This window comes from Oncorhynchus nerka, linkage group LG20, assembly GCF_034236695.1.
Source record: "Oncorhynchus nerka isolate Pitt River linkage group LG20, Oner_Uvic_2.0, whole genome shotgun sequence".
Classification (NCBI taxonomy): domain Eukaryota; kingdom Metazoa; phylum Chordata; class Actinopteri; order Salmoniformes; family Salmonidae; genus Oncorhynchus; species Oncorhynchus nerka.
This window is the reverse complement of record NC_088415.1, coordinates 78,862,089-78,888,262: the sequence shown is the minus strand read 5'-3', so window position 1 is coordinate 78,888,262 and position 26,174 is coordinate 78,862,089. Positions and strand designations below refer to the sequence as shown.

At 48.6% G+C, this 26,174-nt stretch overlaps 1 protein-coding gene across 3 annotated transcripts in view; it reads right to left on the bottom strand.

The window, feature by feature from the left end:
* The window catches only part of LOC115125658 (chromodomain-helicase-DNA-binding protein 7-like), a 152,249-nt gene that overhangs the window by 48,031 nt on the left and 78,044 nt on the right, over positions 1 to 26,174 (bottom strand). For all 3 annotated transcript variants that reach the window (XM_065005809.1, XM_065005811.1, XM_065005810.1), the window contains exons 19-30: positions 24,549 to 24,728; positions 24,102 to 24,212; positions 19,836 to 20,044; positions 17,356 to 17,555; positions 16,611 to 16,773; positions 15,836 to 15,925; positions 7,054 to 7,157; positions 5,472 to 5,601; positions 5,149 to 5,267; positions 4,521 to 4,866; positions 4,025 to 4,233; positions 2,206 to 3,246 (exon numbers count right to left, since the gene is read on the bottom strand). In XM_065005809.1, the coding sequence (XP_064861881.1) occupies positions 2,206 to 3,246; positions 4,025 to 4,233; positions 4,521 to 4,866; positions 5,149 to 5,267; positions 5,472 to 5,601; positions 7,054 to 7,157; positions 15,836 to 15,925; positions 16,611 to 16,773; positions 17,356 to 17,555; positions 19,836 to 20,044; positions 24,102 to 24,212; positions 24,549 to 24,728 (2,902 nt within the window). The remainder of the gene's footprint in view (positions 1 to 2,205; positions 3,247 to 4,024; positions 4,234 to 4,520; positions 4,867 to 5,148; positions 5,268 to 5,471; positions 5,602 to 7,053; positions 7,158 to 15,835; positions 15,926 to 16,610; positions 16,774 to 17,355; positions 17,556 to 19,835; positions 20,045 to 24,101; positions 24,213 to 24,548; positions 24,729 to 26,174) is intronic.

Below are 26,174 nucleotides of genomic sequence, written 5' to 3'. Positions count from 1 at the left end.
TGTCACCAAAAGCACTCACAAACTTCTACAGATGCACAACTGAGAGCATCCTGGCGGGCTGTATCACCGCCTACAACTGCTCCGCCCTCAACCGTGTGGCTCTCCAGAGGGTAGTGAGGTCAACTACACACTGCCATCACTGTTGTGGCTGGCAAACTACCTGACCCCTCCAGGACACCTACACCACCTGATGTTACAGGAAGGCCATAAAGATCATCAAGGACATCAACCACACCGAACCACTGCCTGTTCACCCCGCTATCATCCAGAAGGCGAGGTCAGTACAGGTGCATCAAACTGGGACCGAGAGACTGAAAAACAGCTTCTATCTCAAGGCCATCAGACTGTTAAACAGCCACCACTAACATTGAGTGGCTGATTCAACACACTGTCATTGACACTGACCCAACTCCAGCCACTTTAATAATGGGAATTGATGGGAAATGATGTAAATATATCACTAGCCACTTTAAACAATGCTACCTTATATAATGTTACTTACCCTACATTATTCATCTCATATGCATACGAATATACTGTACTCTAGATCATCGACTGCATCCTTATGTCACTAGCCACTTTAACTATGCCACTTTGTTTACTTTGTCTACATACTCATCTCATATGTATATACTGTACTCGATACCATCTACTGTATGCTGCTCTGTACCATCACTCATTCATATATCCTTATGTACATATTCCTTATCCCCTTACACTGTGTATAAGACAGTAGTTTTGGAATTGTTAGTTAGATTACTTGTTGGTTATCACTGCATTGTCGGAACTAGAAGCACAAGCATTTCGCTACACTCGCATTAACATCTGCTAACCATGTGTATGTGACAAATAAAATTTGATTTGATTTGATTTGCCACTGACTGTTGTGGCTGGATTAAACATAAAGCAGTAGACCCAACTACAGCAGACCAACTACACACTGCCACTAACTGTTGTGGCTGGATTCAACATAAAGCAGTAGACCCAACTACACACTGCCACTAACTGTTGTGGCTGGATTCAACATAAAGCAGTAGACCCAACTACACACTGCCACTAACTGTTGTGGCTGGATTCAACATAAAGCAGTAGACCCAACTACAGCAGACCAACTACACACTGCCACTAACTGTTGTGGCTGGATTCAACATAAAGCAGTAGACCCAACTACAGCAGACCAACTACACACTGCCACTAACTGTTGTGGCTGGATTCAACATAAAGCAGTAGACCCAACTACAGCAGACCAACTACACACTGCCACTAACTGTTGTGGCTGGATAAAACATAAAGCAGTAGACCCAACTACAGCAGACCAACTACACACTGCCACTAACTGTTGTGGCTGGATTCAACATAAAGCAGTAGACCCAACTACACACTGCCACTAACTGTTGTGGCTGGATTCAACATAAAGCAGTAGACCCAACTACACACTGCCACTAACTGTTGTGGCTGGATTCAACATAAAGCAGTAGACCCAACTACACACTGCCACTAACTGTTGTGGCTGGATTCAACATAAAGCAGTAGACCCAACTACACACTGCCACTAACTGTTGTGGCTGGATTCAACATAAAGCAGTAGACCCAACTACACACTGCCACTAACTGTTGTGGCTGGATTCAACATAAAGCAATAGACCCATCTAAAGCAGACCAACTACACACTGCCACTAACTGTTGTGGCTGGATTCAACATAAAGCAGTAGACCCAACTACACACTGCCACTAACTGTTGTGGCTGGATTCAACATAAAGCAGTAGACCCAACTACACACTGCCACTAACTGTTGTGGCTGGATTCAACATAAAGCAATAGACCCAACTAAAGCAGACAAACTACACACTGCCACTAACTGTTGTGGCTGGATTAAACATAAAGCAGTAGACCCAACTACAGCAGACCAACTACACACTGCCACTAACTGTTGTGGCTGGATTCAACATAAAGCAGTAGACCCAACTACACACTGCCACTAACTGTTGTGGCTGGATTCAACATAAAGCAGTAGACCCAACTACACACTGCCACTAACTGTTGTGGCTGGCTTCAACATAAAGCAATAGACCCAACTGTTTGTCTAGACTTTCACAGACTCACTGTTGATGGTTTAAAATGCATTCAAACACCAATTGCCCTAAAATGGCATTTTTCCATGTGAAAATACTTTTTTAAGCAATGGAGTTAGGAGTAGGACCTACATTCAGCTTGAGAGGACTTCTCAGACTTGTCGTCTTCCTCCATCTTCTCCTCACCGGGCCCTTTCTCAGCCACTGGTTTAGGAGACTTGGCAGGGCTTCCTTCTTTCTCATCTCTCTCTTCCTTCTTGGTTCCCTGCTCTTCTGATGCTTTAGGAGACTCTGATGCTTTAGGAGACTCTGATGCTTTAGGAGACTCTGATGCTTTAGGAGACTCTGATGCTTTAGGAGACTCTGATGCTTTAGGAGACTCTGATGCTTTAGGAGACTCTGATGCTTTAGGAGACTCTGATGCTTTAGGAGACTCTGATGCTTTAGGAGACTCTGTTTTCTCCTGGAAGTCCAGCTTTTTGTCCTGGTCCTTGGTCTCCTCAGTGGGAGCTTTGTAATCCTTCTCGGGTTTGGCCTCATTGGAAGTCTCTCCGTCAGCGTCGCCGGTAACCTCCACTTTCTCCTCTCTGTCTTCCTCCTCTCCCTTCTCTTCCTCCTCGTCCTTCACCTTCTTGGGAGACCCGGCCTTCTCTTCCTTCTTCGCCTCCATCTGTTCTTCCTTGCCTTCGTCTGGTTTCTCAGGTTTAGTACATGGAATATCATCACCTTCCTCTTTCATCTCCTTCCCTTCTTCCTCCTCTCGGACAGGTAAGGATTTCTCAGCACCAGCAGTAGCTGTGGCCTGCTCAGTAGAAGAGGAAGAAGCAGTAGAGAGAGCTCCATCGCGGGGCGGCTGAGGCACCCCAGCCGATGCCCCCTTGGTGAACTTCCTGTGGGCCTCCAGGAAGCCCAGCGCCGGGTCGTTGAGGATGTGGTAGTCAGTGCGGCTCACGCCGTGCTTGGAGGCGCCCAGGAGGAGGTCGTGGTCGTGCCGGCGGCAGGCCCACCACTCAGGCAGGTCGGAGCTAGGCTGGCAGAGGCGCAGGCGCTCACCTAGCAGGGGGTTGGGCAGCACCTGCTCGCGAATGCGACGCAGCAGCTCAATGCGGTAGAGGGTGCGTGAGGCGCGCTCCTCCGTGATGGGGTCGATGATCAGGGTAGGGTCTGGGAGCTCTGCCAGACAGAAAAGAGGGAGGGAGTAAGAGGGTGGGGGGTAGATAAGGAGTAAGAGGGTGGGGGGTAGATAAGGAGTAAGGAGGGAAGAATGAGGTAGGGTAGATAAGGAGTAAGAGGGTGGGGTAGATAAGGAGGAAGGAGGGTGGGAGGGAAGAATGAAGGTAGGGTAGATAAGGAGTAAGAGGGTGGGGTAGATAAGGAGGAAGGAAGGTGGGAGGGAAGAATGAAGGTAGGGTAGATAAGGAGTAAGAGGGTGGGGTAGATAAGGAGGAAGGAGGGTGGGAGGGAAGAATGAAGGTAGGGTAGATAAGGAGTAAGAGGGTGGGGTAGATAAGGAGGAAGGAGGGTGGGAGGGAAGAATGAAGGTAGGGTAGATGAGGAGTAAGAGGGTGGGGTAGATAAGGAGGAAGGAGGGTGGGAGGGAAGAATGAAGGTAGGGTAGATGAGGAGTAAGAGGGTGGGGTAGATAAGGAGGAAGGAGGGTGGGAGGGAAGAATGAAGGTAGGGTAGATGAGTAGTAAGAGGGTGGGGTAGATAAGGAGGAAGGAGGGTGGGAGGGAAGAATGAAGGTAGGGTAGATAAGGAGTAAGAGGGTGGGAGGGAGGAAGAAGGGTGGGAGGGAGGAAGAGGGTGGGGAGAGGGAGAGAGAGATGGGGATAAAGGAAGAGTTGTCTTTTCAGGGAAAGGTCCTTTGCTTTAGCGCAAGCAAATTTGAACTATGAGTGAGGGTTGTTGTGGTCGGAGACAAAAGAACTAGATCATTGAGGGCCCTTACCTGTGTTGGCCTTGACCTGCATGCGACACACCCGCTTGCACATGGCCACGAAGGAGAAGTAGTATTTCTCCAGGCTCTCGTCACTCTTCTTGTCCAGCCGGGCGAAGGCCCTGAACTGGGTCCAGTCAAAGAGCTGGCGGTCCGTGTCATAGATCACACCAAACGTGGACACAACCCGGTAGAAGTCTGATTCCTCACGCCTGGTCCACCTCAGGGAACAAGACAAGGAAAGGGTTAATCCAACAACCAATGGGACTAAAAGCAATGCATGAATAGTGTATTGATAAGGAGACTGGAGCATTGTGGGTACTGTAGTACAGTTAGAAGTAGGGCTTCTCAAACGATCATACAGGAACAGTTGATATTGGAGAGCTTCTTGTAGTTCTAATGCCTTCTATACAGCAGGCTAACAAATTCTACTGTTTATTATACACAAGTCATCATAAACTGTTCATATGGTTTATCTTGTACAGCATCAGTCATCAGAGATCTATACCTCTGACGCCTCTCTTTGAAGGCGGCCCCTCCTTCCGCCGGGAGCACCGTCGCCTCAGGTATAAAAGCTCCGCCCTTGGCCATATAAGGACTTCCCTCTGCCATGAAGGCTCCGTCCTCCTGCACGTAGGCCCCTCCGTCTGTGACCATGGAGAAGAGATGTTCTCTGGGCTGGCGGCGGCGGCGTCCGTCGGGCCGGGCCATGGCTTCCTGGCGGAGCTGCTCCCTCTTGTGCGTGCGCTGGTAGGCCGTGATGAGGCGGCGGAGTCTAGCGGTGAGGGCCGAGGCCGCCGGCCAGTACAGACGACCCGCCCCTCTGCTGCCTGCTACATCCTCACCTGGTTTAGCTGGGAGGAGGAGGAATATTAGAACTACTAAATTAGTCTGCATACTGTTGAGATGAGTCTGAAGAGCAACTTTGGTTTCTTTGGATGCGCACATTGGTGGTTTGATACAAAATAGAAATGTTTCAATTAAATCACTTAAATGATGGACTGATGAATGGTAAATGATCCTCTGATTTGTATCAGATTGCTAGCAAATGTCATTTTCAACCTTTTTATTCCACTTATCCCAAATGGTGTTTTGTCATATATGACAAAGCTAGACAAGCCCAGTCATTCACTTACATTCACCACTCTCAACGTCCACAGTCTCGTCTTTGTCATCCAGGGGCGAGTTCGCAAAGTCCTCCATCTCATCTTTAAAGGTCATGCGGAGAGGCTTGTACTCGGGGTCTTCATCCTCTCTGTACACACAAAAAATGGGGATGGAAAGAAAGAGAAACAGAATGAAACAAAGGAGCAGGGAAAAGAGGGGAACATGGGAAAGAACATGGGGAGATGGGAGGTTGGAATGAAAAGGAAAAAAAGATGAACAAATGGAGAGAGACAGGAGGTGGAAAAGAAGGAGGAAAAAAGTGGTGGTGGTGAATATTGGCTGAGTGTCTTACCCCTCCGGACCATCTGCCATCATGTCCGCCCCCCTCTGCTCTGCAGCGATGGCCTTGGCGTCGGGCATGCCCACCCGCTCCAAGAAACACAGCGCAGGGTCGGCACGCATCGAGTTATACTTCTCATAGCCTGGATAGACAGACAGGAAGACAGACAGGAAGACAGACAGGAAGAGAATGAGAGAAAATGGGTAAGACAGTGATTGAATTACTGAGTTCTACTTTTCACATCGGGGGAGGAGGAGAGAGGAAGTGGGTGAGAGATTATTGAATTATTATGACTGGGAACCTACATGCACAGGAACAAGGCCTAGAACTAAGTCCAGTTTGAATGACAATTTACATTGAAACTATATAGGCTACACACACCTAGCCGTCAGTCACGAAAGACACCGTAGCATCAATCATGAAAGATAACGAAATGCAATACCACGCCAGAAGGATCCGCTTGCATACAGAGATAAAACTAAACCACTATGATGTTCACAATCAGAATAAAACACAACTGCCATCCGTATGAAATGCAGCTGAAGAGGAGAGAAAAACAGAAAGCATGACTCCAGGGTCCAGATGCAGACAGAGGGCAGCGCCTGTTGGAGTTGCGTCAGTGGGTGTGTGGGCAAGAAAATCTGTGTCTAAGTGTGTGTGTGCATTTGCCCAAGTGTGCCAGCGAACGAGAGAGATGCCCGTTGAAGTCATCCAAGCAGAACAGATAAGAGCCTGCAGATCCGACTAAGCACGGCGGGTGGGAGGAGGGAGGGAGAAAGGCACAGGCTTGACAACCGTGACAGCGAGCAGACCAGACCATCAGCCCCCCCCAAAGCCCCCGCAGAACATCACATTTCAATTAGGATTTATGCGGTGACACATTGTTCCTAACCGCCGCTGCGCCCCGAGCCAAGCGCTAATCATGAGGGGCTTTTATAGGCCATCACTCTTCCTCTTGCAGTCCTGGAGAGTGTGCGTGAGTGTTGTGTGAGACAGTGTGTGTGTTTGTACGTTGTGTGCGTGTAGGGTGTGTGAGGCAGAGAGCAGCATCCTCCCCAGGCCTCCCAAGTGAATGAGGATTATGATTAACTATAGGCTAGCTCTATTGTATCCATGTGTGTTTGAGACAGCGCCCGTGTGTGTGTGTGTGTGTGTGTGTGTGTGTGTGTGTGTGTGCGTGCTTGTCAGGGCTGAGGCACAAGGTGGCAATTACAGGGAATAATGACAATTATCCCAAATTAATATTAATCACCATCAATATAATTACCACTATTAAATCATTACAATTCGAGCTTGTAATCTTGTTTGGCACTGTAATACAATTCAAATGGTCCAATGTAAACCAGCTAACTCATAGCTAGAAGAGATCAAACAGACGTGCGTCAACCAACTGTGGTTGACAGAACACTGTCTAACCATGAAGTACAACACGTCCACACACCGACAGCCTCTTCTCGGGCGGCTGGACATGGCCACCAATCCATCTCCTGACGTCTCACTGAGCCAGCTGTGCTCCGCGGTCGCTATGGGAACACCAATCAAGCTGAAAAAGCCAGGGGTGTGTGTGTGTGTGAAGCGGAGGGGTTGGGCTTACCGTGTTTGAAGACACCGATGAGCAGCGATTTGTCTGCCTCGCTGTCCCACCAATCGGCGGGCACCTCGGCGTGGAAAGGCTGAGGGATCCAGATATCCATTTCACTGTGGGCTCAAACCAAGGAGAGAGAGAGAGAGAAAAAGACAGACCGAGAAACAGGCGGAGAGGAAAACAGATTAAAATGGTCTAAAATCAACACGCAATCATTTAATCTGATGTGTGTCTGTAATGGGCCCCATCTCCAGGGGTCTGGGAGGAAATATGGTCATTAGCTAACTCTGGAACATCTCCACAGAGGCCAAATGGTACCCTATTCACAACATTGCGCCTTGACCAGAGCCAAAAGTAGTGCACTATATATGGAAAAGGGTGTCATTTGGGAAGCATCCCATCTGGAAAGAGACATAGGCAGAAGAGGCCTAACACCATCACCACTACCAGACTACTGTCCCCACTACCAGACTACTGTCCCCACTACCATCCCCACTACCAGACTACTGTCCCCACTACCAGACAACTGTCCCCACCACCAGACAACTGTCCCCACCACCATCACCACTACCAGACAACTGTCCCCACCACCATCACCACTACCAGACAACTGTCCCCACCACCATCACCACTACCAGACTACTGTCCCCACTACCCACTCAACTGTCCCCACCACCATCACCACTACCAGACTACTGTCCCCACCACTTGATTAGTGTAGTGTCAACAACGCCCACTACCATCACCACTACCAGACTAATGCCAGCTAGCCTACATAGTCAACAACGCAGCCTCTGCCAGCTAGCCTACTTCAGCAGTACTGTATCATTTTAATCAATAAGATTCTTGCTACGTAAGCTTAACTTTCTGAACACTCGAGACGTGTAGTCCACTTGTCATTCCAATCTCCTTTGCATTAGCGTAGCCTGTCAACTATGTGTCTGTCTATCCCTGTTCTCTCCTCTCTGCACAGACCATACAAACGCTCCACACCGCGTGGCCGCGGCCACCCTAATCTGGTGGTCCCAGCGCGCACGACCCACGTGGAGTTCCAGGTCTCCGGTAGCCTCTGGAACTGCCGATCTGCGGCCAACAAGGCAGAGTTCATCTCAGCCTATGCCTCCCTCCAGTCCCTCGACTTCTTGGCACTGACGGAAACATGGATCACCACAGACAACACTGCTACTCCTACTGCTCTCTCTTCGTCTGCCCACGTGTTCTCGCACACCCGAGAGCTTCTGGTCAGCGGGGTGGTGGCACCGGGATCCTCATCTCTCCCAAGTGGTGATTCTCTCTTTCTCCCCTTACCCATCTGTCTATCGCCTCCTTTGAATTCCATGCTGTCACAGTTACCAGCCCTTTCAAGCTTAACATCCTTATCATTTATCGCCCTCCAGGTTCCCTCGGAGAGTTCATCAATGAGCTTGATGCCTTGATAAGCTCCTTTCCTGAGGACGGCTCACCTCTCACAGTTCTGGGCGACTTTAACCTCCCCGTCTACCTTTGACTCATTCCTCTCTGCCTCCTTCTTTCCACTCCTCTCCTCTTTTGACCTCACCCTCTCACCTTCCCCCTACTCACAAGGCAGGAAATACGCTCGACCTCATCTTTACTAGATGCTGTTCTTCCACTAACCTCGTTGCAACTCCCCTCCAAGTCTCCGACCACTACCTTGTATCCTTTTCCCTCTCGCTCTCATCCAACACTTCCCACACTGCCCCTACTCGGATGGTATCGCGCCGTCCCAACCTTCGCTCTCTCTCCCCCGCTACTCTCTCCTCTTCCATCCTATCATCTCTTCCCTCTGCTCAAACCTTCTCCAACCCATCTCCTGATTCTGCCTCCTCAACCCTCCTCTCCTCCCTTTCTGCATCCTTTGACTCTCTATGTCCCCTATCCTCCAGGCCGGCTCGGTCCTCCCCTCCCGCTCCGTGGCTCGACGACTCATTGCGAGCTCACAGAACAGGGCCCGGGCAGCCGAGCGGAAATGGAGGAAAACTCGCCTCCCTGCGGACCTGACATCCTTTCACTCCCTCCTCTCTACATTTTCCTCTTCTCTCTCTGCTGCTAAAGCCACTTTCTACCACTCTAAATTCCAAGCATCTGCCTCTAACCCTAGGAAGCTCTTTGCAACCTTCTCCTCCCTCCTGAATCCTCCTCCCCCTCCCCCTCCTCCCTCTCTGCAGATGACTTCGTCAACCATTTTGAAAAGAAGGTCGACGACATCCGATCCTCGTTTGCTAAGTCAAACGACACCGCTGGTTCTGCTCACACTGCCCGACCCTGTGCTCTGACCTCTGTCTCCCCTCTCTCTCCAGATGAAATCTCGCGTCTTGTGACGGCCGGCCGCCCAACAACCTGCCCGCTTGACCCTATCCCCTCCTCTCTTCTCCAGACCATTTCCGGAGACCTTCTCCCTTACCTCACCTCGCTCATCAACTCATCCCTGACCGCTGGCTACGTCCCTTCCGTCTTCAAGAGAGCGAGAGTTGCACCCCTTCTGAAAAAACCTACACTCGATCCCTCCGATGTCAACAACTACAGACCAGTATCCCTTCTTTCTTTTCTCTCCAAAACTCTTGAACGTGCCGTCCTTGGCCAGCTCTCCCGCTATCTCTCTCAGAATGACCTTCTTGATCCAAATCAGTCAGGTTTCAAGACTAGTCATTCAACTGAGACTGCTCTTCTCTGTATCACGGAGGCGCTCCGCACTGCTAAAGCTAACTCTCTCTCCTCTGCTCTCATCCTTCTAGACCTATCGGCTGCCTTCGATACTGTGAACCATCAGATCCTCCTCTCCACCCTCTCCGAGTTGGGCATCTCCGGCGCGGCCCACGCTTGGATTGCGTCCTACCTGACAGGTCGCTCCTACCAGGTGGCGTGGCGAGAATCCGTCTCCACACCACGTGCTCTCACCACTGGTGTCCCCCAGGGCTCTGTTCTAGGCCCTCTCCTATTCTCGCTATACACCAAGTCACTTGGCTCTGTCATAACCTCACATGGTCTCTCCTATCATTGCTATGCAGACGACACACAATTAATCTTCTCCTTTCCCCCTTCTGATGACCAGGTGGCGAATCGCATCTCTGCATGTCTGGCAGACATATCAGTGTGGATGACGGATCACCACCTCAAGCTGAACCTCGGCAAGACGGAGCTGCTCTTCCTCCCGGGGAAGGACTGCCCGTTCCATGATCTCGCCATCACGGTTGACAACTCCATTGTGTCCTCCTCCCAGAGCGCTAAGAACCTTGGCGTGATCCTGGACAACACCCTGTCGTTCTCAACTAACATCAAGGCGGTGGCCCGTTCCTGTAGGTTCATGCTCTACAACATCCCAGAGTACGACCCTGCCTCACACAGGAAGCGGCGCAGGTCCTAATCCAGGCACTTGTCATCTCCCGTCTGGATTACTGCAACTCGCTGTTGGCTGGGCTCCCTGCCTGTGCCATTAAACCCCTACAACTCATCCAGAACGCCGCAGCCCGTCTGGTGTTCAACCTTCCCAAGTTCTCTCACGTCACCCCGCTCCTCCGCTCCCTCCACTGGCTTCCAGTTGAAGCTCGCATCCGCTACAAGACCATGGTGCTTGCCTACGGAGCTGTGAGGGGAACGGCACCTCAGTACCTCCAGGCTCTGATCAGGCCCTACACCCAAACAAGGGCACTGCGTTCATCCACCTCTGGCCTGCTCGCCTCCCTACCACTGAGGAAGTACAGTTCCCGCTCAGCCCAGTCAAAACTGTTCGCTGCTCTGGCCCCCCAATGGTGGAACAAACTCCCTCACGACGCCAGGACAGCGGAGTCAATCACCACCTTCCGGAGACACCTGAAACCCCACCTCTTTAAGGAATACCTGGGATAGGATAAAGTAATCCCTTTCACCCCCCCTCCCCCTTAAAAGATTTAGATGCACTACTGTTCCACTGGATGTCATAAGGTGAATGCACCAATTTGTAAGTCGCTCTGGATAAGAGCGTCTGCTAAATGACTTAAATGTAAATGTACCCGACTACTGTCCCCACCACCATCACCACTACCAGACTACTGTCCCCACCACCATCACCACTACCAGACTACTGTCCCCACCACCATCACCACTACCAGACTACTGTCCCCACCACCATCACCACTACCAGACTACTGTCCCCACTACCAGACAACTGTCCCCACCACCATCACCACTACCAGACTACTGTCCCCACTACCAGACAACTGTCCCCACCACCATCACCACTACCAGACAACTGTCCCCACCACCATCACCACTACCAGACTACTGTCCCCACTACCAGACAACTGTCCCCACTACCAGACTACTGTCCCCACCACCATCACCACTACCAGACTACTGTCCCCACCACCATCACCACTACCAGACTACTGTCCCCACTACCATCACCACTACCAGACAACTGTCCCCACTACCATCACCACTACCAGACAACTGTCCCCACCACCATCACCACTACCAGACAACTGTCCCCACTACCATCACCACTACTAGACTACTGTCCCCACCACCATCACCACTACTAGACAACTGTCCCCACCACCATCACGACTACTGTCCCCACCACCATCACCACTACTAGACAACTGTCCCCACCACCATCACGACTACTGTCCCCACCACCATCACCACTACCAGACTACTGTCCCCACTACCATCACCACTACCAGACTACTGTCCCCACCACCATCACCACTACCAGACTACTGTCCCCACCACCATCACCACTACCAGACAACTGTCCCCACTACCATCACCACTACCAGACAACTGTCCCCACTACCAGACTACTGTCCCCACTACCATCACCACTACCAGACTACTGTCCCCACTACCATCACCACTACCCGACTACCGTCCCCACCACCAGACTACTGTCCCCACCACCATCACCACTACCAGACTACTGTCCCCACCACCATCACCACTACCAGACTACTGTCCCCACCACCATCACCACTACCAGACTACTGTCCCCACCACCATCACCACTACCAGACTACTGTCCCCACCACCATCACCACTACCAGACAACTGTCCCCACCACCATCACCACTACCAGACTACTGTCCCCACTACCATCACCACTACCAGACTACTGTCCCCACCACCATCACGACTACTGTCCCCACCACCATCACCACTACCAGACTACTGTCCCCACCACCATCACGACTACTGTCCCCACCACCATCACCACTACCAGACTACTGTCCCCACCACCATCACCCGACTACTGTCCCCACCACCATCACCCGACTACTGTCCCCACCACCATCACCACTACTAGACAACTGTCCCCACCACCATCACAACTACTGTCCCCACCACCATCACCACTACCAGACTACTGTCCCCACCACCATCACCACTACCCGACTACTGTCCCCACCACCATCACCACTACTACTAGACAACTGTCCCCACCACCATCACGACTACTGTCCCCACCACCATCACCACTACCAGACAACTGTCCCCACTACCATCACCACTACCAGACAACTGTCCCCACTACCATCACCACTACCAGACAACTGTCCCCACCACCATCACCACTACCCGACTACTGTCCCCACTACCAGACTACTGTCCCCACTACCAGACTACTGTCCCCACTACCAGACTACTGTCCCCACCACCATCTGTCCCCACTACCCGACTACTGTCCCCACTACCCGACTACTGTCCCCACCACCCGACTACTGTCCCCACCACCCGACTACTGTCCCCACCACCCGACTACTGTCCCCACCACCCGACTACTGTCCCCACCACCCGACTACTGTCCCCACCACCCGACTACTGTCCCCACCACCATCACCACTACTGTCCCCACCACCATCACCACTACTGTCCCCACCACCATCACCACTACCAGACAACTGTCCCCACCACCATCACCACTACCAGACAACTGTCCCCACCACCATCACCACTACCAGACAACTGTCCCCACCACCATCACCACTACTGTCCACCACCAGACTACTGTCCCCACCACATCACCACTACCAGACTACTGTCCCCACCACCATCACCACTACCAGACAACTGTCCCCACTACCATCACCACTACCAGACTACTGTCCCCACCACCATCACCACACTGTCCCCACCACCACTACCCGACTACTGTCCCCACCACCATCACCACTACCAGACTACTGTCCCCACTACCAGACCACTGTCCCCACCACCATCACCACTACCAGACTACTGTCCCCACTACCAGACTACTGTCCCCACCACCATCACCACTACCAGACTACTGTCCCCCCACCATCACCCAGACTACTGTCCCCACCACCATCACCACTACCAGACTACTGTCCCCACCACCATCACCACTACCAGACTACTGTCCCCACCACCTGTCCCCACACCATCACCACTACCAGACAACTGTCCCCACCACCATCCCCACTACCAGACTACTGTCCCCACCACCATCACCACTACCAGACAACTGTCCCCACCACCATCACCACTACCAGACAACTGTCCCCACCACCATCACCACTACCAGACAACTGTCCCCACCACCATCACCACTACCCGACTACTGTCCCCACCACCAGACTACTGTCCCCACCACCATCACCACTACCAGACAACTGTCCCCACTACCATCACCACTACCAGACAACTGTCCCCACTACCATCACCACTACCCGACTACTGTCCCCACCACCATCACCACTACTGTCCCCACCACCATCACCACTACCCGACTACTGTCCCCACCACCATCACCACTACCAGACTACTGTCCCCACTACCAGACTACTGTCCCCACCACCATCACCACTACCAGACTACTGTCCCCACTACCAGACTACTGTCCCCACTACCATCACCACTACCAGACTACTGTCCCCACCACCATCACCACTACCCGACTACTGTCCCCACCACCAGACTACTGTCCCCACTACCAGACTACTGTCCCCACCACCATCACCACTACCAGACTACTGTCCCCACCACCATCACCACTACCAGACTACTGTCCCCAACACCATCACCACTACCAGACAACTGTCCCCACCACCATCACGACCAGACTACTGTCCCCACCACCATCACCACTACCAGACTACTGTCCCGATGCCCGCAATACAGACATGCTGGCTGGCACATGCACACACACCATCATGTGGCACATTTATATGCTTTTACACCTGCATTGTTTGCTGTTTGGGGTTTTAGGCTGGGTTTCTGTACAGCACTTTGAGATATCAGCTGATGTACGAAGGGCTATATAAATACATTTGATTTGATTTGATTTATAGGCGTACACAGACACACTCTTCGTCACAAACTAGCTGGCACATACACACATGACCAAAGGTATGTGGACACCTGCTCGTTGAACATCTCATTCCAAAATCATGAGTATTAATATGGAGTTGGTTCGCCCCTTTGCTGCTATAACAGCCTCCTCTCTTCTGTGAAGGCTTTCCACTAGATGTTGGAATATTTATGCAGGGACTTGCATCCATTCAGCTACAAGAGCATTAGTGAGGTTGGGCACCGATGTTGGGCGATTAGGCCTGGCTCGCAGTCGGCGTTGCAATTCATCCCAAAGATGTTTGATGGGGTTGAGGTCTGGGCTCTGTGCCGGCCAGTCAAGTTCTTCCACACGATCTCGACAAACCATTTCTGTATGGACCTCGCTTTGTGCACCGGGGCATTGTCATGCTGAAACAGGAAAGGGCCTTCTCCAAACTGTTGCCACAAAGTTGGAAGCACAGAATCGTCTAGAATGTCATTTTATGCTGTAGTATTAAGATTTCCCTTCACTAAGGGGCCCAAACCATGAAAAACAGCTCCAGACCATTATTCCTGCTCCAACAAACTTCAAAGTTGGCACTATGCATTCAGGTAGGTAGCGTTGTCCTGGCATCCACCAAACCCAGATTCATCTGTCAGACTGCCAGATGGTAAAGCCAGATGGTGAATCACTCCAGAGAACGTTTTTCTACTGCTCCAGAGTCCAATGGCGACACGATTTACAGCACTCCAGCCGACGCTTGACATTGTGCGTGATCTTAGGCGTGTGTGTGTTTGCTCAGCCATGGAAAACAATTTCTTGAAACTCCCGACGAACAGTTCTTGTGCTGACGTTGCTTCCAGAGGCAGTTTGGAACTCGGTAGTGTGTGTTGCAACTGAGGAAAGTATATTTTCATGCCCTGAGCGCTTCAGCCCTCGGCGGTCCCGTTCTGTGAGCTTCTGTGGCCTACCAACTTCACGTCTGAGCTGTTGTTGCTCCTAGACGTTTCAACTTCACAATAACAGCTCTAGCAGGCCAGAAATTTGACAAACTGACTTATTGAAAAGGTGGCATCCTATGACGGTGCCACCTTGAAAATCACTGAGCTCTTCAGTAAGGCCATTCTAATGCCAATGTGTTGTCTATGGATAATTTCATGGCTGTGTGCTTCATTTTATACACGTGTCAGCAATGGGTGTGGCTGAAACAACCAAATCCAACACTAATTTGAAGGGGTGTCCACATACTTTTGTATATATAGTGTATATGCGCGATTACACACTAACTGGCGCACATATGCATGCACACACAATAACAGCATTTTATTCAGCGAAGAGCCTCAGATGCCATCAATACGGAGCACACGTTTCTGCATTATACATGCATGCACATCTGGGTGAGGGGCGGAACTCAGGGATGGAAGAGGGAGAGAGGGAAGATCAAGCAGGCAGGGGCTTGGGTGTGTTGGAGAGATGAAGAGATGGAGGAGCATGGATGCCAACCTTGAGTCTGTTCCCTCTAGGATCCTGTCGGCGTGGTCACTGATGACTTCCTGTCGCAGATAGTAGAGCATACGGACCCTCAGGAGAACTCTGTGGGAGGGAGAGAGAGGGGAAAGAGAGAGAGGAAAGGGGGGAGATATATATAGAGAGAGATTTGAGGGAGAAAGAAAACGATACGGAGAGGGGGAGGGTAAAAAAAAAAGAAAGAGTGAGTTTTTAAACTCTGGTTCGTGCACGTGTGCCAGCAGCAGTAGCTGGGTAGAGCGACAGTAGTGGCTCTTTGGCACGAACCCCTGCCCATCCATCATGCTGCCAGGCCTGATTAGCCACGCTGCGCACCAGCCCCCGCGCCTGACAGATGGCACCACATAATCACCCCTGTGTGTGCCGCCTTTCACCCACATCCAACAGGTCTGCCTGGCATCTGGCCTGGCGCCAGCCTCGGCCCCAAAAACCTGGCCGTCGCAAAATCTCCCCAACAACAGCAGAGTAGAAAGAAGAAGAGCGGAGAGGAGAAGAGTTGTGGAGTAAATAGGACACTGCCTAAGACTGAAGTGAAAAGTGTGGTGTTTGTCACTAGCAGCTCATGGGAAATAGGATTACTGGGGACTGTGTTCTAAATGAAACCTCCATGTGTGGAAACTGGGTGTTTTGTGTTTGGTTTGAGGTTCGAGGTCAAAGGGCTGACAAAAGGCTCACTTCTTCTTGTGGCATTTGAACTACAATGTTGGGGTTAGAGGTCAGAATTTGGGGTTAAAGGTCAGTTGTGACTTACTTGTTACAGTGGTGTTTGAGGTGTCTCTTGTAGCTGTCCTCCTGCAATAGCAGGTCAGGGTTACAGCTGGCCAGCCACTCTGCCCTGGGGAGCTGGGGAGGGGCAGGTGGGGCTGGTTTCCCCTTCTTCCCCTTACGACCCCGCGGTACTGGAGTAGACAGACCTACAATTAGAGGGGGGAGTATTACAATGGGGAGTATTACAATGGGCAGACTCACAGGTTCAAAATGTCAAATTCAGATGACATCTCTTTAAACAAGAGACCTGGGTTGGACAAGTCTATTATCAGCAAATACTTGATTATTTATTTAAACAATTTGAAATGGATATTTGCAAACTATAATTGAAAGCAATAGCAACTAATTGGGCCAATTGGAGTCCATTTTTTTTTTTTTACCAATCAGACTCTAGTGTTGGCTTCTGAGTGAAACCAATGAGGATTAAGGTCAAACAAGACAAGGAAGTTCAGAATCTGAACCAGTTGGAACCAGACCGCCACAATGTTAGAGTAAGGTCAGGTCAAGAGTCGTGGGGAGGTGGGCTTGAGTGAGGGAGGGACTTAAGTGGTGGGACTGAAAAATCCTATGGAATTCAATGGATGTTTATTCACTCTACTCCTACAAGTGGTTATTGGGAAGGCCTTGCGGAGCAGTTCATCAGGGTGTTACGGAGTGGAAAGTGTGTGTTTGTTATGTTGTAGCTAAGCTGTAGTTGTGCTGCGTTAGGAGTGTGTAGGGATACATACCGGAGTGGTTGGTGAGTGTGCGGCTCTGTCCGTCCTCAGAGGGCGTGATGAGGTCCCAGATGAAGCGCTTGATGTTCTCGTCGCCACGGTAGTGCAGCAGGCAGTAGGCCAGCAGGGCGCGGCAGATGGTCTCCACGTCTTGTTCCTGCAGGGGCCGCTTGAAACGCCCGCGGGACAGGATGTCTCCCCAGCGACCCCACCTAGCAGGGAGGAGAGAGAGAGGGAGGGGAATTTAGTCTGGAGTATTATCATTTATCCTGATGATTGACATTTACAGTCTCGGGCTGGGAGGTTTCATATTGTTACATCCCTCCCTATCCACTACAGTAAATGAAGAGAGGAGGGGGTAGGTGTGGATGGGGCTGTGTTATGTCTGGCTCTCTGAACTTCAACCACGGTCCGATGTCACACCGCGATCTGATTCCGTGAAACAATTCGTTCATGACTGCACATTCAACTGACATCCCATCTCCCTACCGCGGGTGACCCAGAGTAGAACACCAACAAGTGACAACCGACCGAAGACTCGTCTCTCCCTAAATGCTTTTACACAACAGTGAGATAACCCTAGTTGGCATGCAACCCACCAACACCTAAATTCTAGTACAATCAATTTGACTGTGTGTTTGTGGGTCGATGGAGACTAGGTCTGGGTTAGGGAAGGGGATAGAGAGAGGGAGTCAATGGCAGCAGCGTCAGTTGAGGGGAAGAGTCCTCAGACGTGGTGGCTCTATAATTTGCCCTATAGCCCAGTGGTCTAGACAGTAGTCGAGTCGGTCGGATTGTGAAAAACAACCCCACTGCTGGTCAGACGTGGTTGGTGCGTGCAGCCAGCCGTGATCTGTGACTGTAGAAGGCAGTCGGGCAGGGCGACTAATAGTGTGGGTGTGTTTGATTGGTTCACTGTGCGGATGTTGGGTCATATTAGGAGTGCATGCAAGATGGATCTGGGCTCGTGTGTGTGCAAGTATGCAGGCATGTTTAATGGTCCCATGCGTGTCGGAGCCTCAGATTGCTGTGTAAGTTAAATGAACCTACATGTGAGTGGACATGCATTAGCACTCTGTGACCATTATTTCCCCCCAGACCACCGCAGCATGTGTTCAGCCACTGAGGTAAGCACACACCCTAGACCTCATCATACTTCAAGGACCTGGCAGCCAATAAACCAGACAGGATATGAGATCTCTCAGGTGGACTTCCTGAGCGAGAAGATGTAGATATGGTAATATCCCTCTGGTAGGCTTGTGGCAGTGTCTGAGATATTTCTTACATCCCCCCTGCAGTCTCAGGAGTCTAGAGGTAGACATTGGAATGGGCACGTCTCCATACCAAATTTACCACTATGGCAAAACCAAGTCGATCGCCTAGTCTGTCAAGACTGCAAAGTGGATAGTTAACCAAATCATTAAACATCTACTAAATTCGCTCAGGTCTAGGAGGGGTATGTAGTAGAGGTGTGCCGACCTGCACATACTCTTAATCGTATCCATAAATTGACAGTCGGATTGGATGATACTAGTGATCGGAAAAAAACTGTTTTTTTGGTCAGAAGGTGCATCAGCGGTTCATCTTTCCCCTACCTTCTCCCCGCTATTTAGATGTTATGCACATTGATAGCTTGCTAGATGTTATGCACATTGATAGCTTGCTAGATGTTATGCACATTGATAGCTTGCTAGATGTTATGCACATTGATAGCTTGCTAGATGTTATGCACATTGATAGCTTGCTAGATGTTATGCACATTGATAGCTTGCTAGATGTTATGCACATTGATAGCTTGCTAGATGTTATGCACATTGATAGCTTGCTAGATGTTATGTTATAGCACATTGATAGCTTGCTAGATGTTATGCACATTGATAGCTTGCTAGATGTTATGCACATTGATAGCTTGCTAGATGTTATGCACATTGATAGCTTGCTAGATGTTATGCACATTGATAGCTTGCTAGATGTTATGCACATTGATAGCTTGCTAGATGTTATGCACATTGATAGCTTGTTAGATGTTATGCACATTGATAGCTTGCTAGATGTTATGCACATTGATAGCTTGTTAGATGTTATGCACATTGATAGCTTGTTAGATGTTATGCACATTGATAGCTTGCTATCATAGTAGGCTAGCAGGAGGCAGCAGCAATCGAAATGATCTAACCGAAAGAGAAGTGATTGGGTGAAATTATTAAACAAGCGAGGACACAGAAATACAGCTCCAATCAAAGCAGCAGGATCAGCGTACAGCCTGCCCTTCTATTTACAAACAGACAAACTAGCCAGTTGAGTTTAGACTACGTAGCACTTCGCACTTGATTGAAAGATGTAAGTTGGCACCCATAAATAAAAGTATTAGATCACAGACAATTACAAAAAAAACTCTTTATCATATATCGGGAAAATTGCTTATATCCAGAGTTTAGAGAACAGTCAACCTTTCTGAAAGACTAACAAACATGTTAGAGATGTCCACTCACCCATAAACCAGCAGGTTCTTCTCCACCCTGAAGCACTCGCTGCGGGGGTACCCGTGAGCTCGGTCCTGGGGTCGCCTGAGTTTGGTCAAGGGCTTCTCATTCTCGCCGTCACTTTCCAGCTCGGAGAACTCTGCCAATTCGTCCTCCTTCATTGAGCTGTAGTGGCGTGTCTGCTTCCGCACCCTGGGAGTGTCAATCACAAGGGTGTTCTTGGAGAAAAACAATACGTGTCAAAAAAAGCAATCACACTTTCCCCTCTCCTCCATCTCCCAAGTGTTAAAATGCAAAAAAAAAAGGGTAGCATGTTTTTATTATTTACCTCATTAGCATAGTTTCCCTGCTAAACTCAATATAGCTATAAAAAAAACAGCTGACGTGTCTGTTAACGCCGGATTAAGTGCTATACTCCAGGGCCCTTGGGGAGAGGGAGGGCGAGTACGGGAGCGGCGTGGAGGAGAGGAGAGAAAAGGACTTGCTTTAGACTGACTAAGTGATGTCTCTGCTCCCCTCCGGAGGCAGCGTAAGCTGCTTACTGCCTATGGGTCCACTGAAGAGGGGAACTCAGGGTAATTAAGGAATATAAAGAGATTCCCACGGCCACCATTTTAAATTAGCTCACCGTAGCCCAGTTATGACTGGGGCTCCACACATGGCTAGCCTGGGGTAATAAGACTAATTAATTAACGCTTAAGAGGGAGAGAATACCACTGATCTCCGATATTGTAACGTGGCGTCTACAGGGAGGGGAAATGCTGGTGTGGTTTCTACCATTCCCATAGCGGTTAAGAGCGTTGGGTCAGTAACCGAAAGGTTGCTGGTTTCAAATCCCGAGCCAACAAGGTGAAATAATCTGCCGTTCTGCCCATTAGCAAGGCAGTTAATCCACTAAAGTCGATGTCCGTGCAGAGATCTAATTAGATTAATACAAAAATCTATTTAAAGTAGAGATGTTTTTTTTGCATTGGATGACTATTATTTATTGGCTTTTATATTTATTTATTTTATCAGACAAAAGTCGGCTATTACCGGCTAATGGAAACCCTTGCCTTGGCTACATCTTGATTAACCCAGTTTATCAATCCAGATTTACCATTAAAATAAATTACCACCATTATGTAGTTGTAGTTATATTGGTCAAAACAAAGTCAAATTGATTGTAAACTCAGCAAAAAAAGAAACGTCCTCTCACTGTCAACTGCGTTTATTTTCAGCAAACTAACAAATGGAATAATGTGTCCCTGAACAAAACAAAAAGGGGGGGGGGGGCGTCAAAATCTAAAGTATCAGTCAGTATCTGGTGTGGCCACCAGCTGCATTAAGTACTGCAGCGCATCTGCTCATGGACTGCATCTGCTCATTGACTGATTTGCTGATCTGATTTCCCAGACATTTCTGGGGGGGAATGGCCCTAGCCCTCACCCTCTGATCCAACAGGTCTCAGATGTGAGATCCAGGCTTTTCGATGGCCATGGCAGAACACTGACATTTCTGTCTTGCAGGAAATCACGCACAGAATGAGAAGTATGGCTGGTGGCTTTGTCATGCTGGAGGGTCACGTCAGGATGAGCCTGCAGAAAGGGTACCACATGAGGAGGATGTCTTCCCTGTAACGCACTGCGTTGAGATTGCCTGCAATTACAACAAGCTCAGTCCGATGATGCTGTGACACAACGCCCCAGACCATGACAGACGATCCACCTCCAAATCGATCCCACTCCAGAGTACAGGCCTCGGTGTAACGCTCATTCCTTCGACAATAAACGCGAATCCGACCATCATCCCTGGTGAGACAAAACCGCGACTCGTCAGTGGAGAGCACCTTTTGCCAGTAATGTCTGGTCCAGCGACAGTGGGTTTGTGCCCATAGGCGACGTTATTGCCGGTGATGTCTGGGGACCTGCCTTTACAACAAGCCTACAAGCCCTCAGTCCAGCCTCTCTCAGCCTATTGCAGACAGTCTGAGCACTGATGGAGGGATTGTGGGTTCCTGGTGTAACTCGGGCAGTTGTTGTTGCCATCCTGTACCTGTCCCACAGGTGTGCTGTTTGGGTGTACCGATCCTGTGCAGATGTTGTTACACGTGATCTGCCACCGCGAGGACGATCAGGTGTCTGTCCCGTCTCCCTGTAGCACTGTCTAAACGGTTGGGCGTGACGTTGGCCTGTTGGTGAGGTTTATGACCCACATAAATACCTTTCCCCCCTTTCCTCTCTCTCTAGTCTACAGAGTGACCCTTTGTTAACAGAGAGTTGGGTAACATCAAAAGGGTGGTGAACAGAACCATATTTCGGTAATCCAACCAGTTGAAAATATGCGTTGGTACTTAAAGAATATGTCAGATCAGTTGTCATCTGAGACATTACTGATGATAGGATGACAAACTGTATCTTGGAAAGTCTACACATTCTAGTTATCAGATTCACATGGAATTGTTGTGCAATTTAAACATTTAAATATGAAACTATTTGTGAAAAGATTAAATGTAATTTTAGCTTCTAAATGAGAGAATTGTTAAAGGTAAATTCTGTTCACTCTGTGGCCCCGCCCAAATGAACAGACATTGGTTGTAAACTATGAAACACGCCCTTCTCTCCCCACTACATAAGCCCCTGTTAATGAAATTAACATGTGTTCCCGAGGACGACGGTCCATACGTCAAACTACAGAACTAAGCAAACTTCAGCGTGAGCTTAAAAAGTATGGCAACTTGGTATGAACTTTGAACTTTTATTCACTAAAGTGATACGTCCTAGCCGTTGAGTGAGCAGCAGCAGCTGTAAACGTGGGCTTGGAAAGGACGGACAAAGTATCTCTTCTACCAAACACACGACGGTACGACAACGTATCCGTTCTACCACAAGACATACAGTGGGGCAAAAAAGTATTTAGTCAGCCACCAATTGTGCAAGTTCTCCCACTTAAAAAGATGAGGCCTGTAATTTTCATCATAGGTACACTTCAACTATGACAGACAAAATGAGAAACAAAATTCCAGAAAATCACATTGTACGATTTTTAATGAATTTATTTGCAAAATATGGTGGAAAATAAGTATTTGGTCAATAACAAAAGTTTCTCAATACTTTGTTATATACCCTTTGTTGGCAATTCTTTGTTGGTATTCTTCAAAGGACAAGGGAGATCTGTTGGGCAACATGGCCTTCCATCTACGACCAACCTATTGAAGCACCGCTCAGAGTAGATATTTCTTGCATTTCCTTTTCCAAAAGGGCGGTTATTTAGAATGCATTAGATTCCGTATTTACGATAGCATAGCTTCACAAGGTCCGATCAGAGACCAAATTCCTTTGTTCCTAAGTCTTCCGGTGCTTTCATTCAAAACCCAACCCTCTTTCTTTGTGTAACCAGCCGTCATACCTGTTCCGTCCGCCAGGGACGTTTTCTTTTATGACATAATTAGTCATCAATATATGACCCATCCTGTGTGTGTGTAACTCTGTGATTGTTTAGGTATTTAGTAAATAAATAATTAAACCAAATTTTGCATTGCTGATTCAACTTGTTTGTGAAGATATCTGAAGTCGTAGAATTCTTGGTTGAGACTGAATAAGGTGACAATTAAGAATTGACCGCTATTGATGTAAAAGATTATCAGGTCTAAGAGTTTATTCGGGAGATAACAGCTCTATAAACGTTATTTTCGTGGTACCCCGACTTTCTAGTTAATTCCATTTACATGATTAGTTCAATCAAGTAATATTAATTACAGAAAAATTATTTTATAGAAAAGCATGTCATATCACTTAATCCGGCATAGCAAAGACACAACAGGCGTCTCACAGTAACACAATGCAATTTATTGCCCTGGCCACATTCTTTTTGTGCTTTTCAGAGTCAGTAGAAAGGCCTCTTTAGTGTCCTAAGTTTTCATAACTGTGACCTTAATTGCCTACCGTCTGTAAGCTGTCAGTGTCTAAATGACCGTTCCACAGGTGCATGTTCATTAATTGTTTATGGTTCATTGAACAAGTATGTGACTAGGGCTAATTAGCCTTCTTGTTTTTGCCTTGGTATCATTTTGGAATAGAGTATCTTGATGGTATCTAATATTGTGATATTAAACCTGGTATTGGTATCAAAGTCAAAATTCTGGTATCGTGATAACACTACCGGTTACAGTTCAACCCTCAGCATTTTTTTGTTGTTGCATTCCTTGAGAGACAAATACTGACCAAGCCAAGTCTTTGCCCCTTAAGTCATCCCGGTGACACTACATTTCCCACAATACATTTTCTCGAAGCTCACCCGTCCATTGATGGCTTCCATGTCGAGCTCCGCCTTCTTGGCCCACTTCTGCCAGAAGTCCGGGTCCTCCAGGGAAATGTCAGTCCTGTTCCCAGCAGCCACAAAGCTCGCCTGGGGAGTATGGGTAAAAGAAGAAATGGTCCCAACGGTGAATCTCCTGAATGTATTTGCTCCGCCTTTCTTTTCCAATTACGCTTTTGATCTCAAAAAAGTGCTGCTGGGTTAGCCACTGGAACAAGCTCCCACTGACACTGCACAGTTGGATTCTGAAAGAGCCTGGCTCTCTACTGGTAATGAGCATAGAAATAGAATGACTAGAATGGGCCATCAGAACACCTAGACCCATTGACTTGAATGGGAAATCTGTTATAGTAATTCAATTCCTATGTTACTGACCACGCTACAAAAATGGTGCTAAGAACACATGGGAGACAGTATTGAAGCTACCTTGGCGAAGGTGGACCCCTTGCCCTCGGACTCAATGGTGATGGTCTGGGTTCGTCTCAGGAGGATCTGGTCAATGTCCTCTTCGCAGAACTTTGAGCCCTCGTCCTCCTCGTCCATCAGAGCTCCGTAGGCTCCTTTACGGAGGAGGTCCTCCACCTCCTTCTTAGACAGCTGTGGAACCTGAGGTGGTGGAGCACATTTGATGGTTTAGACTACTGAGCTCAGTATATCAACAATAGTTCACCTTTATTAAGACAATTAAGTATGGTTGAGAAGAACCTCTCTTCACAAAGGCAGGTGAGCAATCTGTTTTAGAGATGTTTTCAACAGGGGAGCACACAGAACGTTGAAAAACAATACTAACATGTCCCCAAGCCTGGTCTTACTTTTTAACTGTGTCAGAGCTGTGAAACCAGTTATGCATTAGGGGGCACTATTAACATTTTTGGATGAAAAACGTTCCCGTTTTAAACAAGATATTTTGTCACGAAAAGATGCTTGACTATGCATATAATTGACAGCTTTGGAAAGAAGACACTGACGTTTCCAAAACTGCAAAGATATTGTCTGTGAGTGCCACAGAACTGATGTTACAGGCAAAAACCAGATAAAAATCCAACCAGGAAGTGCTGCATTTTTTAAAACCGCCTCATGCCAATGACTCCTTATATGGCTGTGAATGAGCGTACGTTTTCTACGTATTCCCCAAGGTGTCTACAGCATTGTGACGTATTTTTACGCATTTCCATTGAAGAATAGCCGTAAGGGAGCATATTTAGCAAGTGGTCACATGGTGTCTCCCGCAGAAAATCTTGCGTAAAATACTGAGGTAGCCATTTTTCCAATCGCTTCTTATGAGAAACCAATGGCCTCGACAGATATATTATCGAATATATATGTTAAAAACATCTTGAGGATGGATCCTAAACAACGTTTGCCGTGTTTCTGTCGATATTATGGAGTTAATTTTGAAAAAAGTTTGGCGTTGTAATGGTAGCATTTTCCGGTCGATTTCTCAGCCAAGCATGATGTACAAACGGGAGCTATTTCACCTACAAAAATAATATTTTTGGAAAAAAGGAACATTTGCTATCTAACTGGGAGTCTTCTGAGTGAAAGCATCCGAAGTTCTTCAAAGGTAAATTATTTAATTTGGTTGCTTTTCTTTTTTTCGTGAAAATGTTGCCTGCTGCCAGCAGAGCTAGCATAGCATTATGCCATGATAAACTTACACAAATGCTTGTCTAGCGTTGGCTGTAACGCATATTTTGAAAATCTGAGATGACAGTGTTGTTAACAAAAGGCTAAGCTTGTGTTTGGGGCGGCAGGGTAGCCTAGTGGTTAGAGCGTTGGACTAGTAACCGCAAGTTCAAACCCCCGAGTTGACACGGTACAAATCTGTCGTTCTGCCCCTGAACAGGCAGTTAAACCCACTGTTCCTAGGCCGTCATTGAAAATAAGAATTTGTTCTTAACCTCTTCCCTCTACTCGGGACGCTTGCGTCCCAACTAGAGCTCTGGAAATGCAAATGTGCTACGCTAAATGCTAATAGTATTAGTTAAAACTCAAACGTTCATTAAAATACACATGCAGGGTATCGAATTAAAGCTACACTCGTTGTGAATC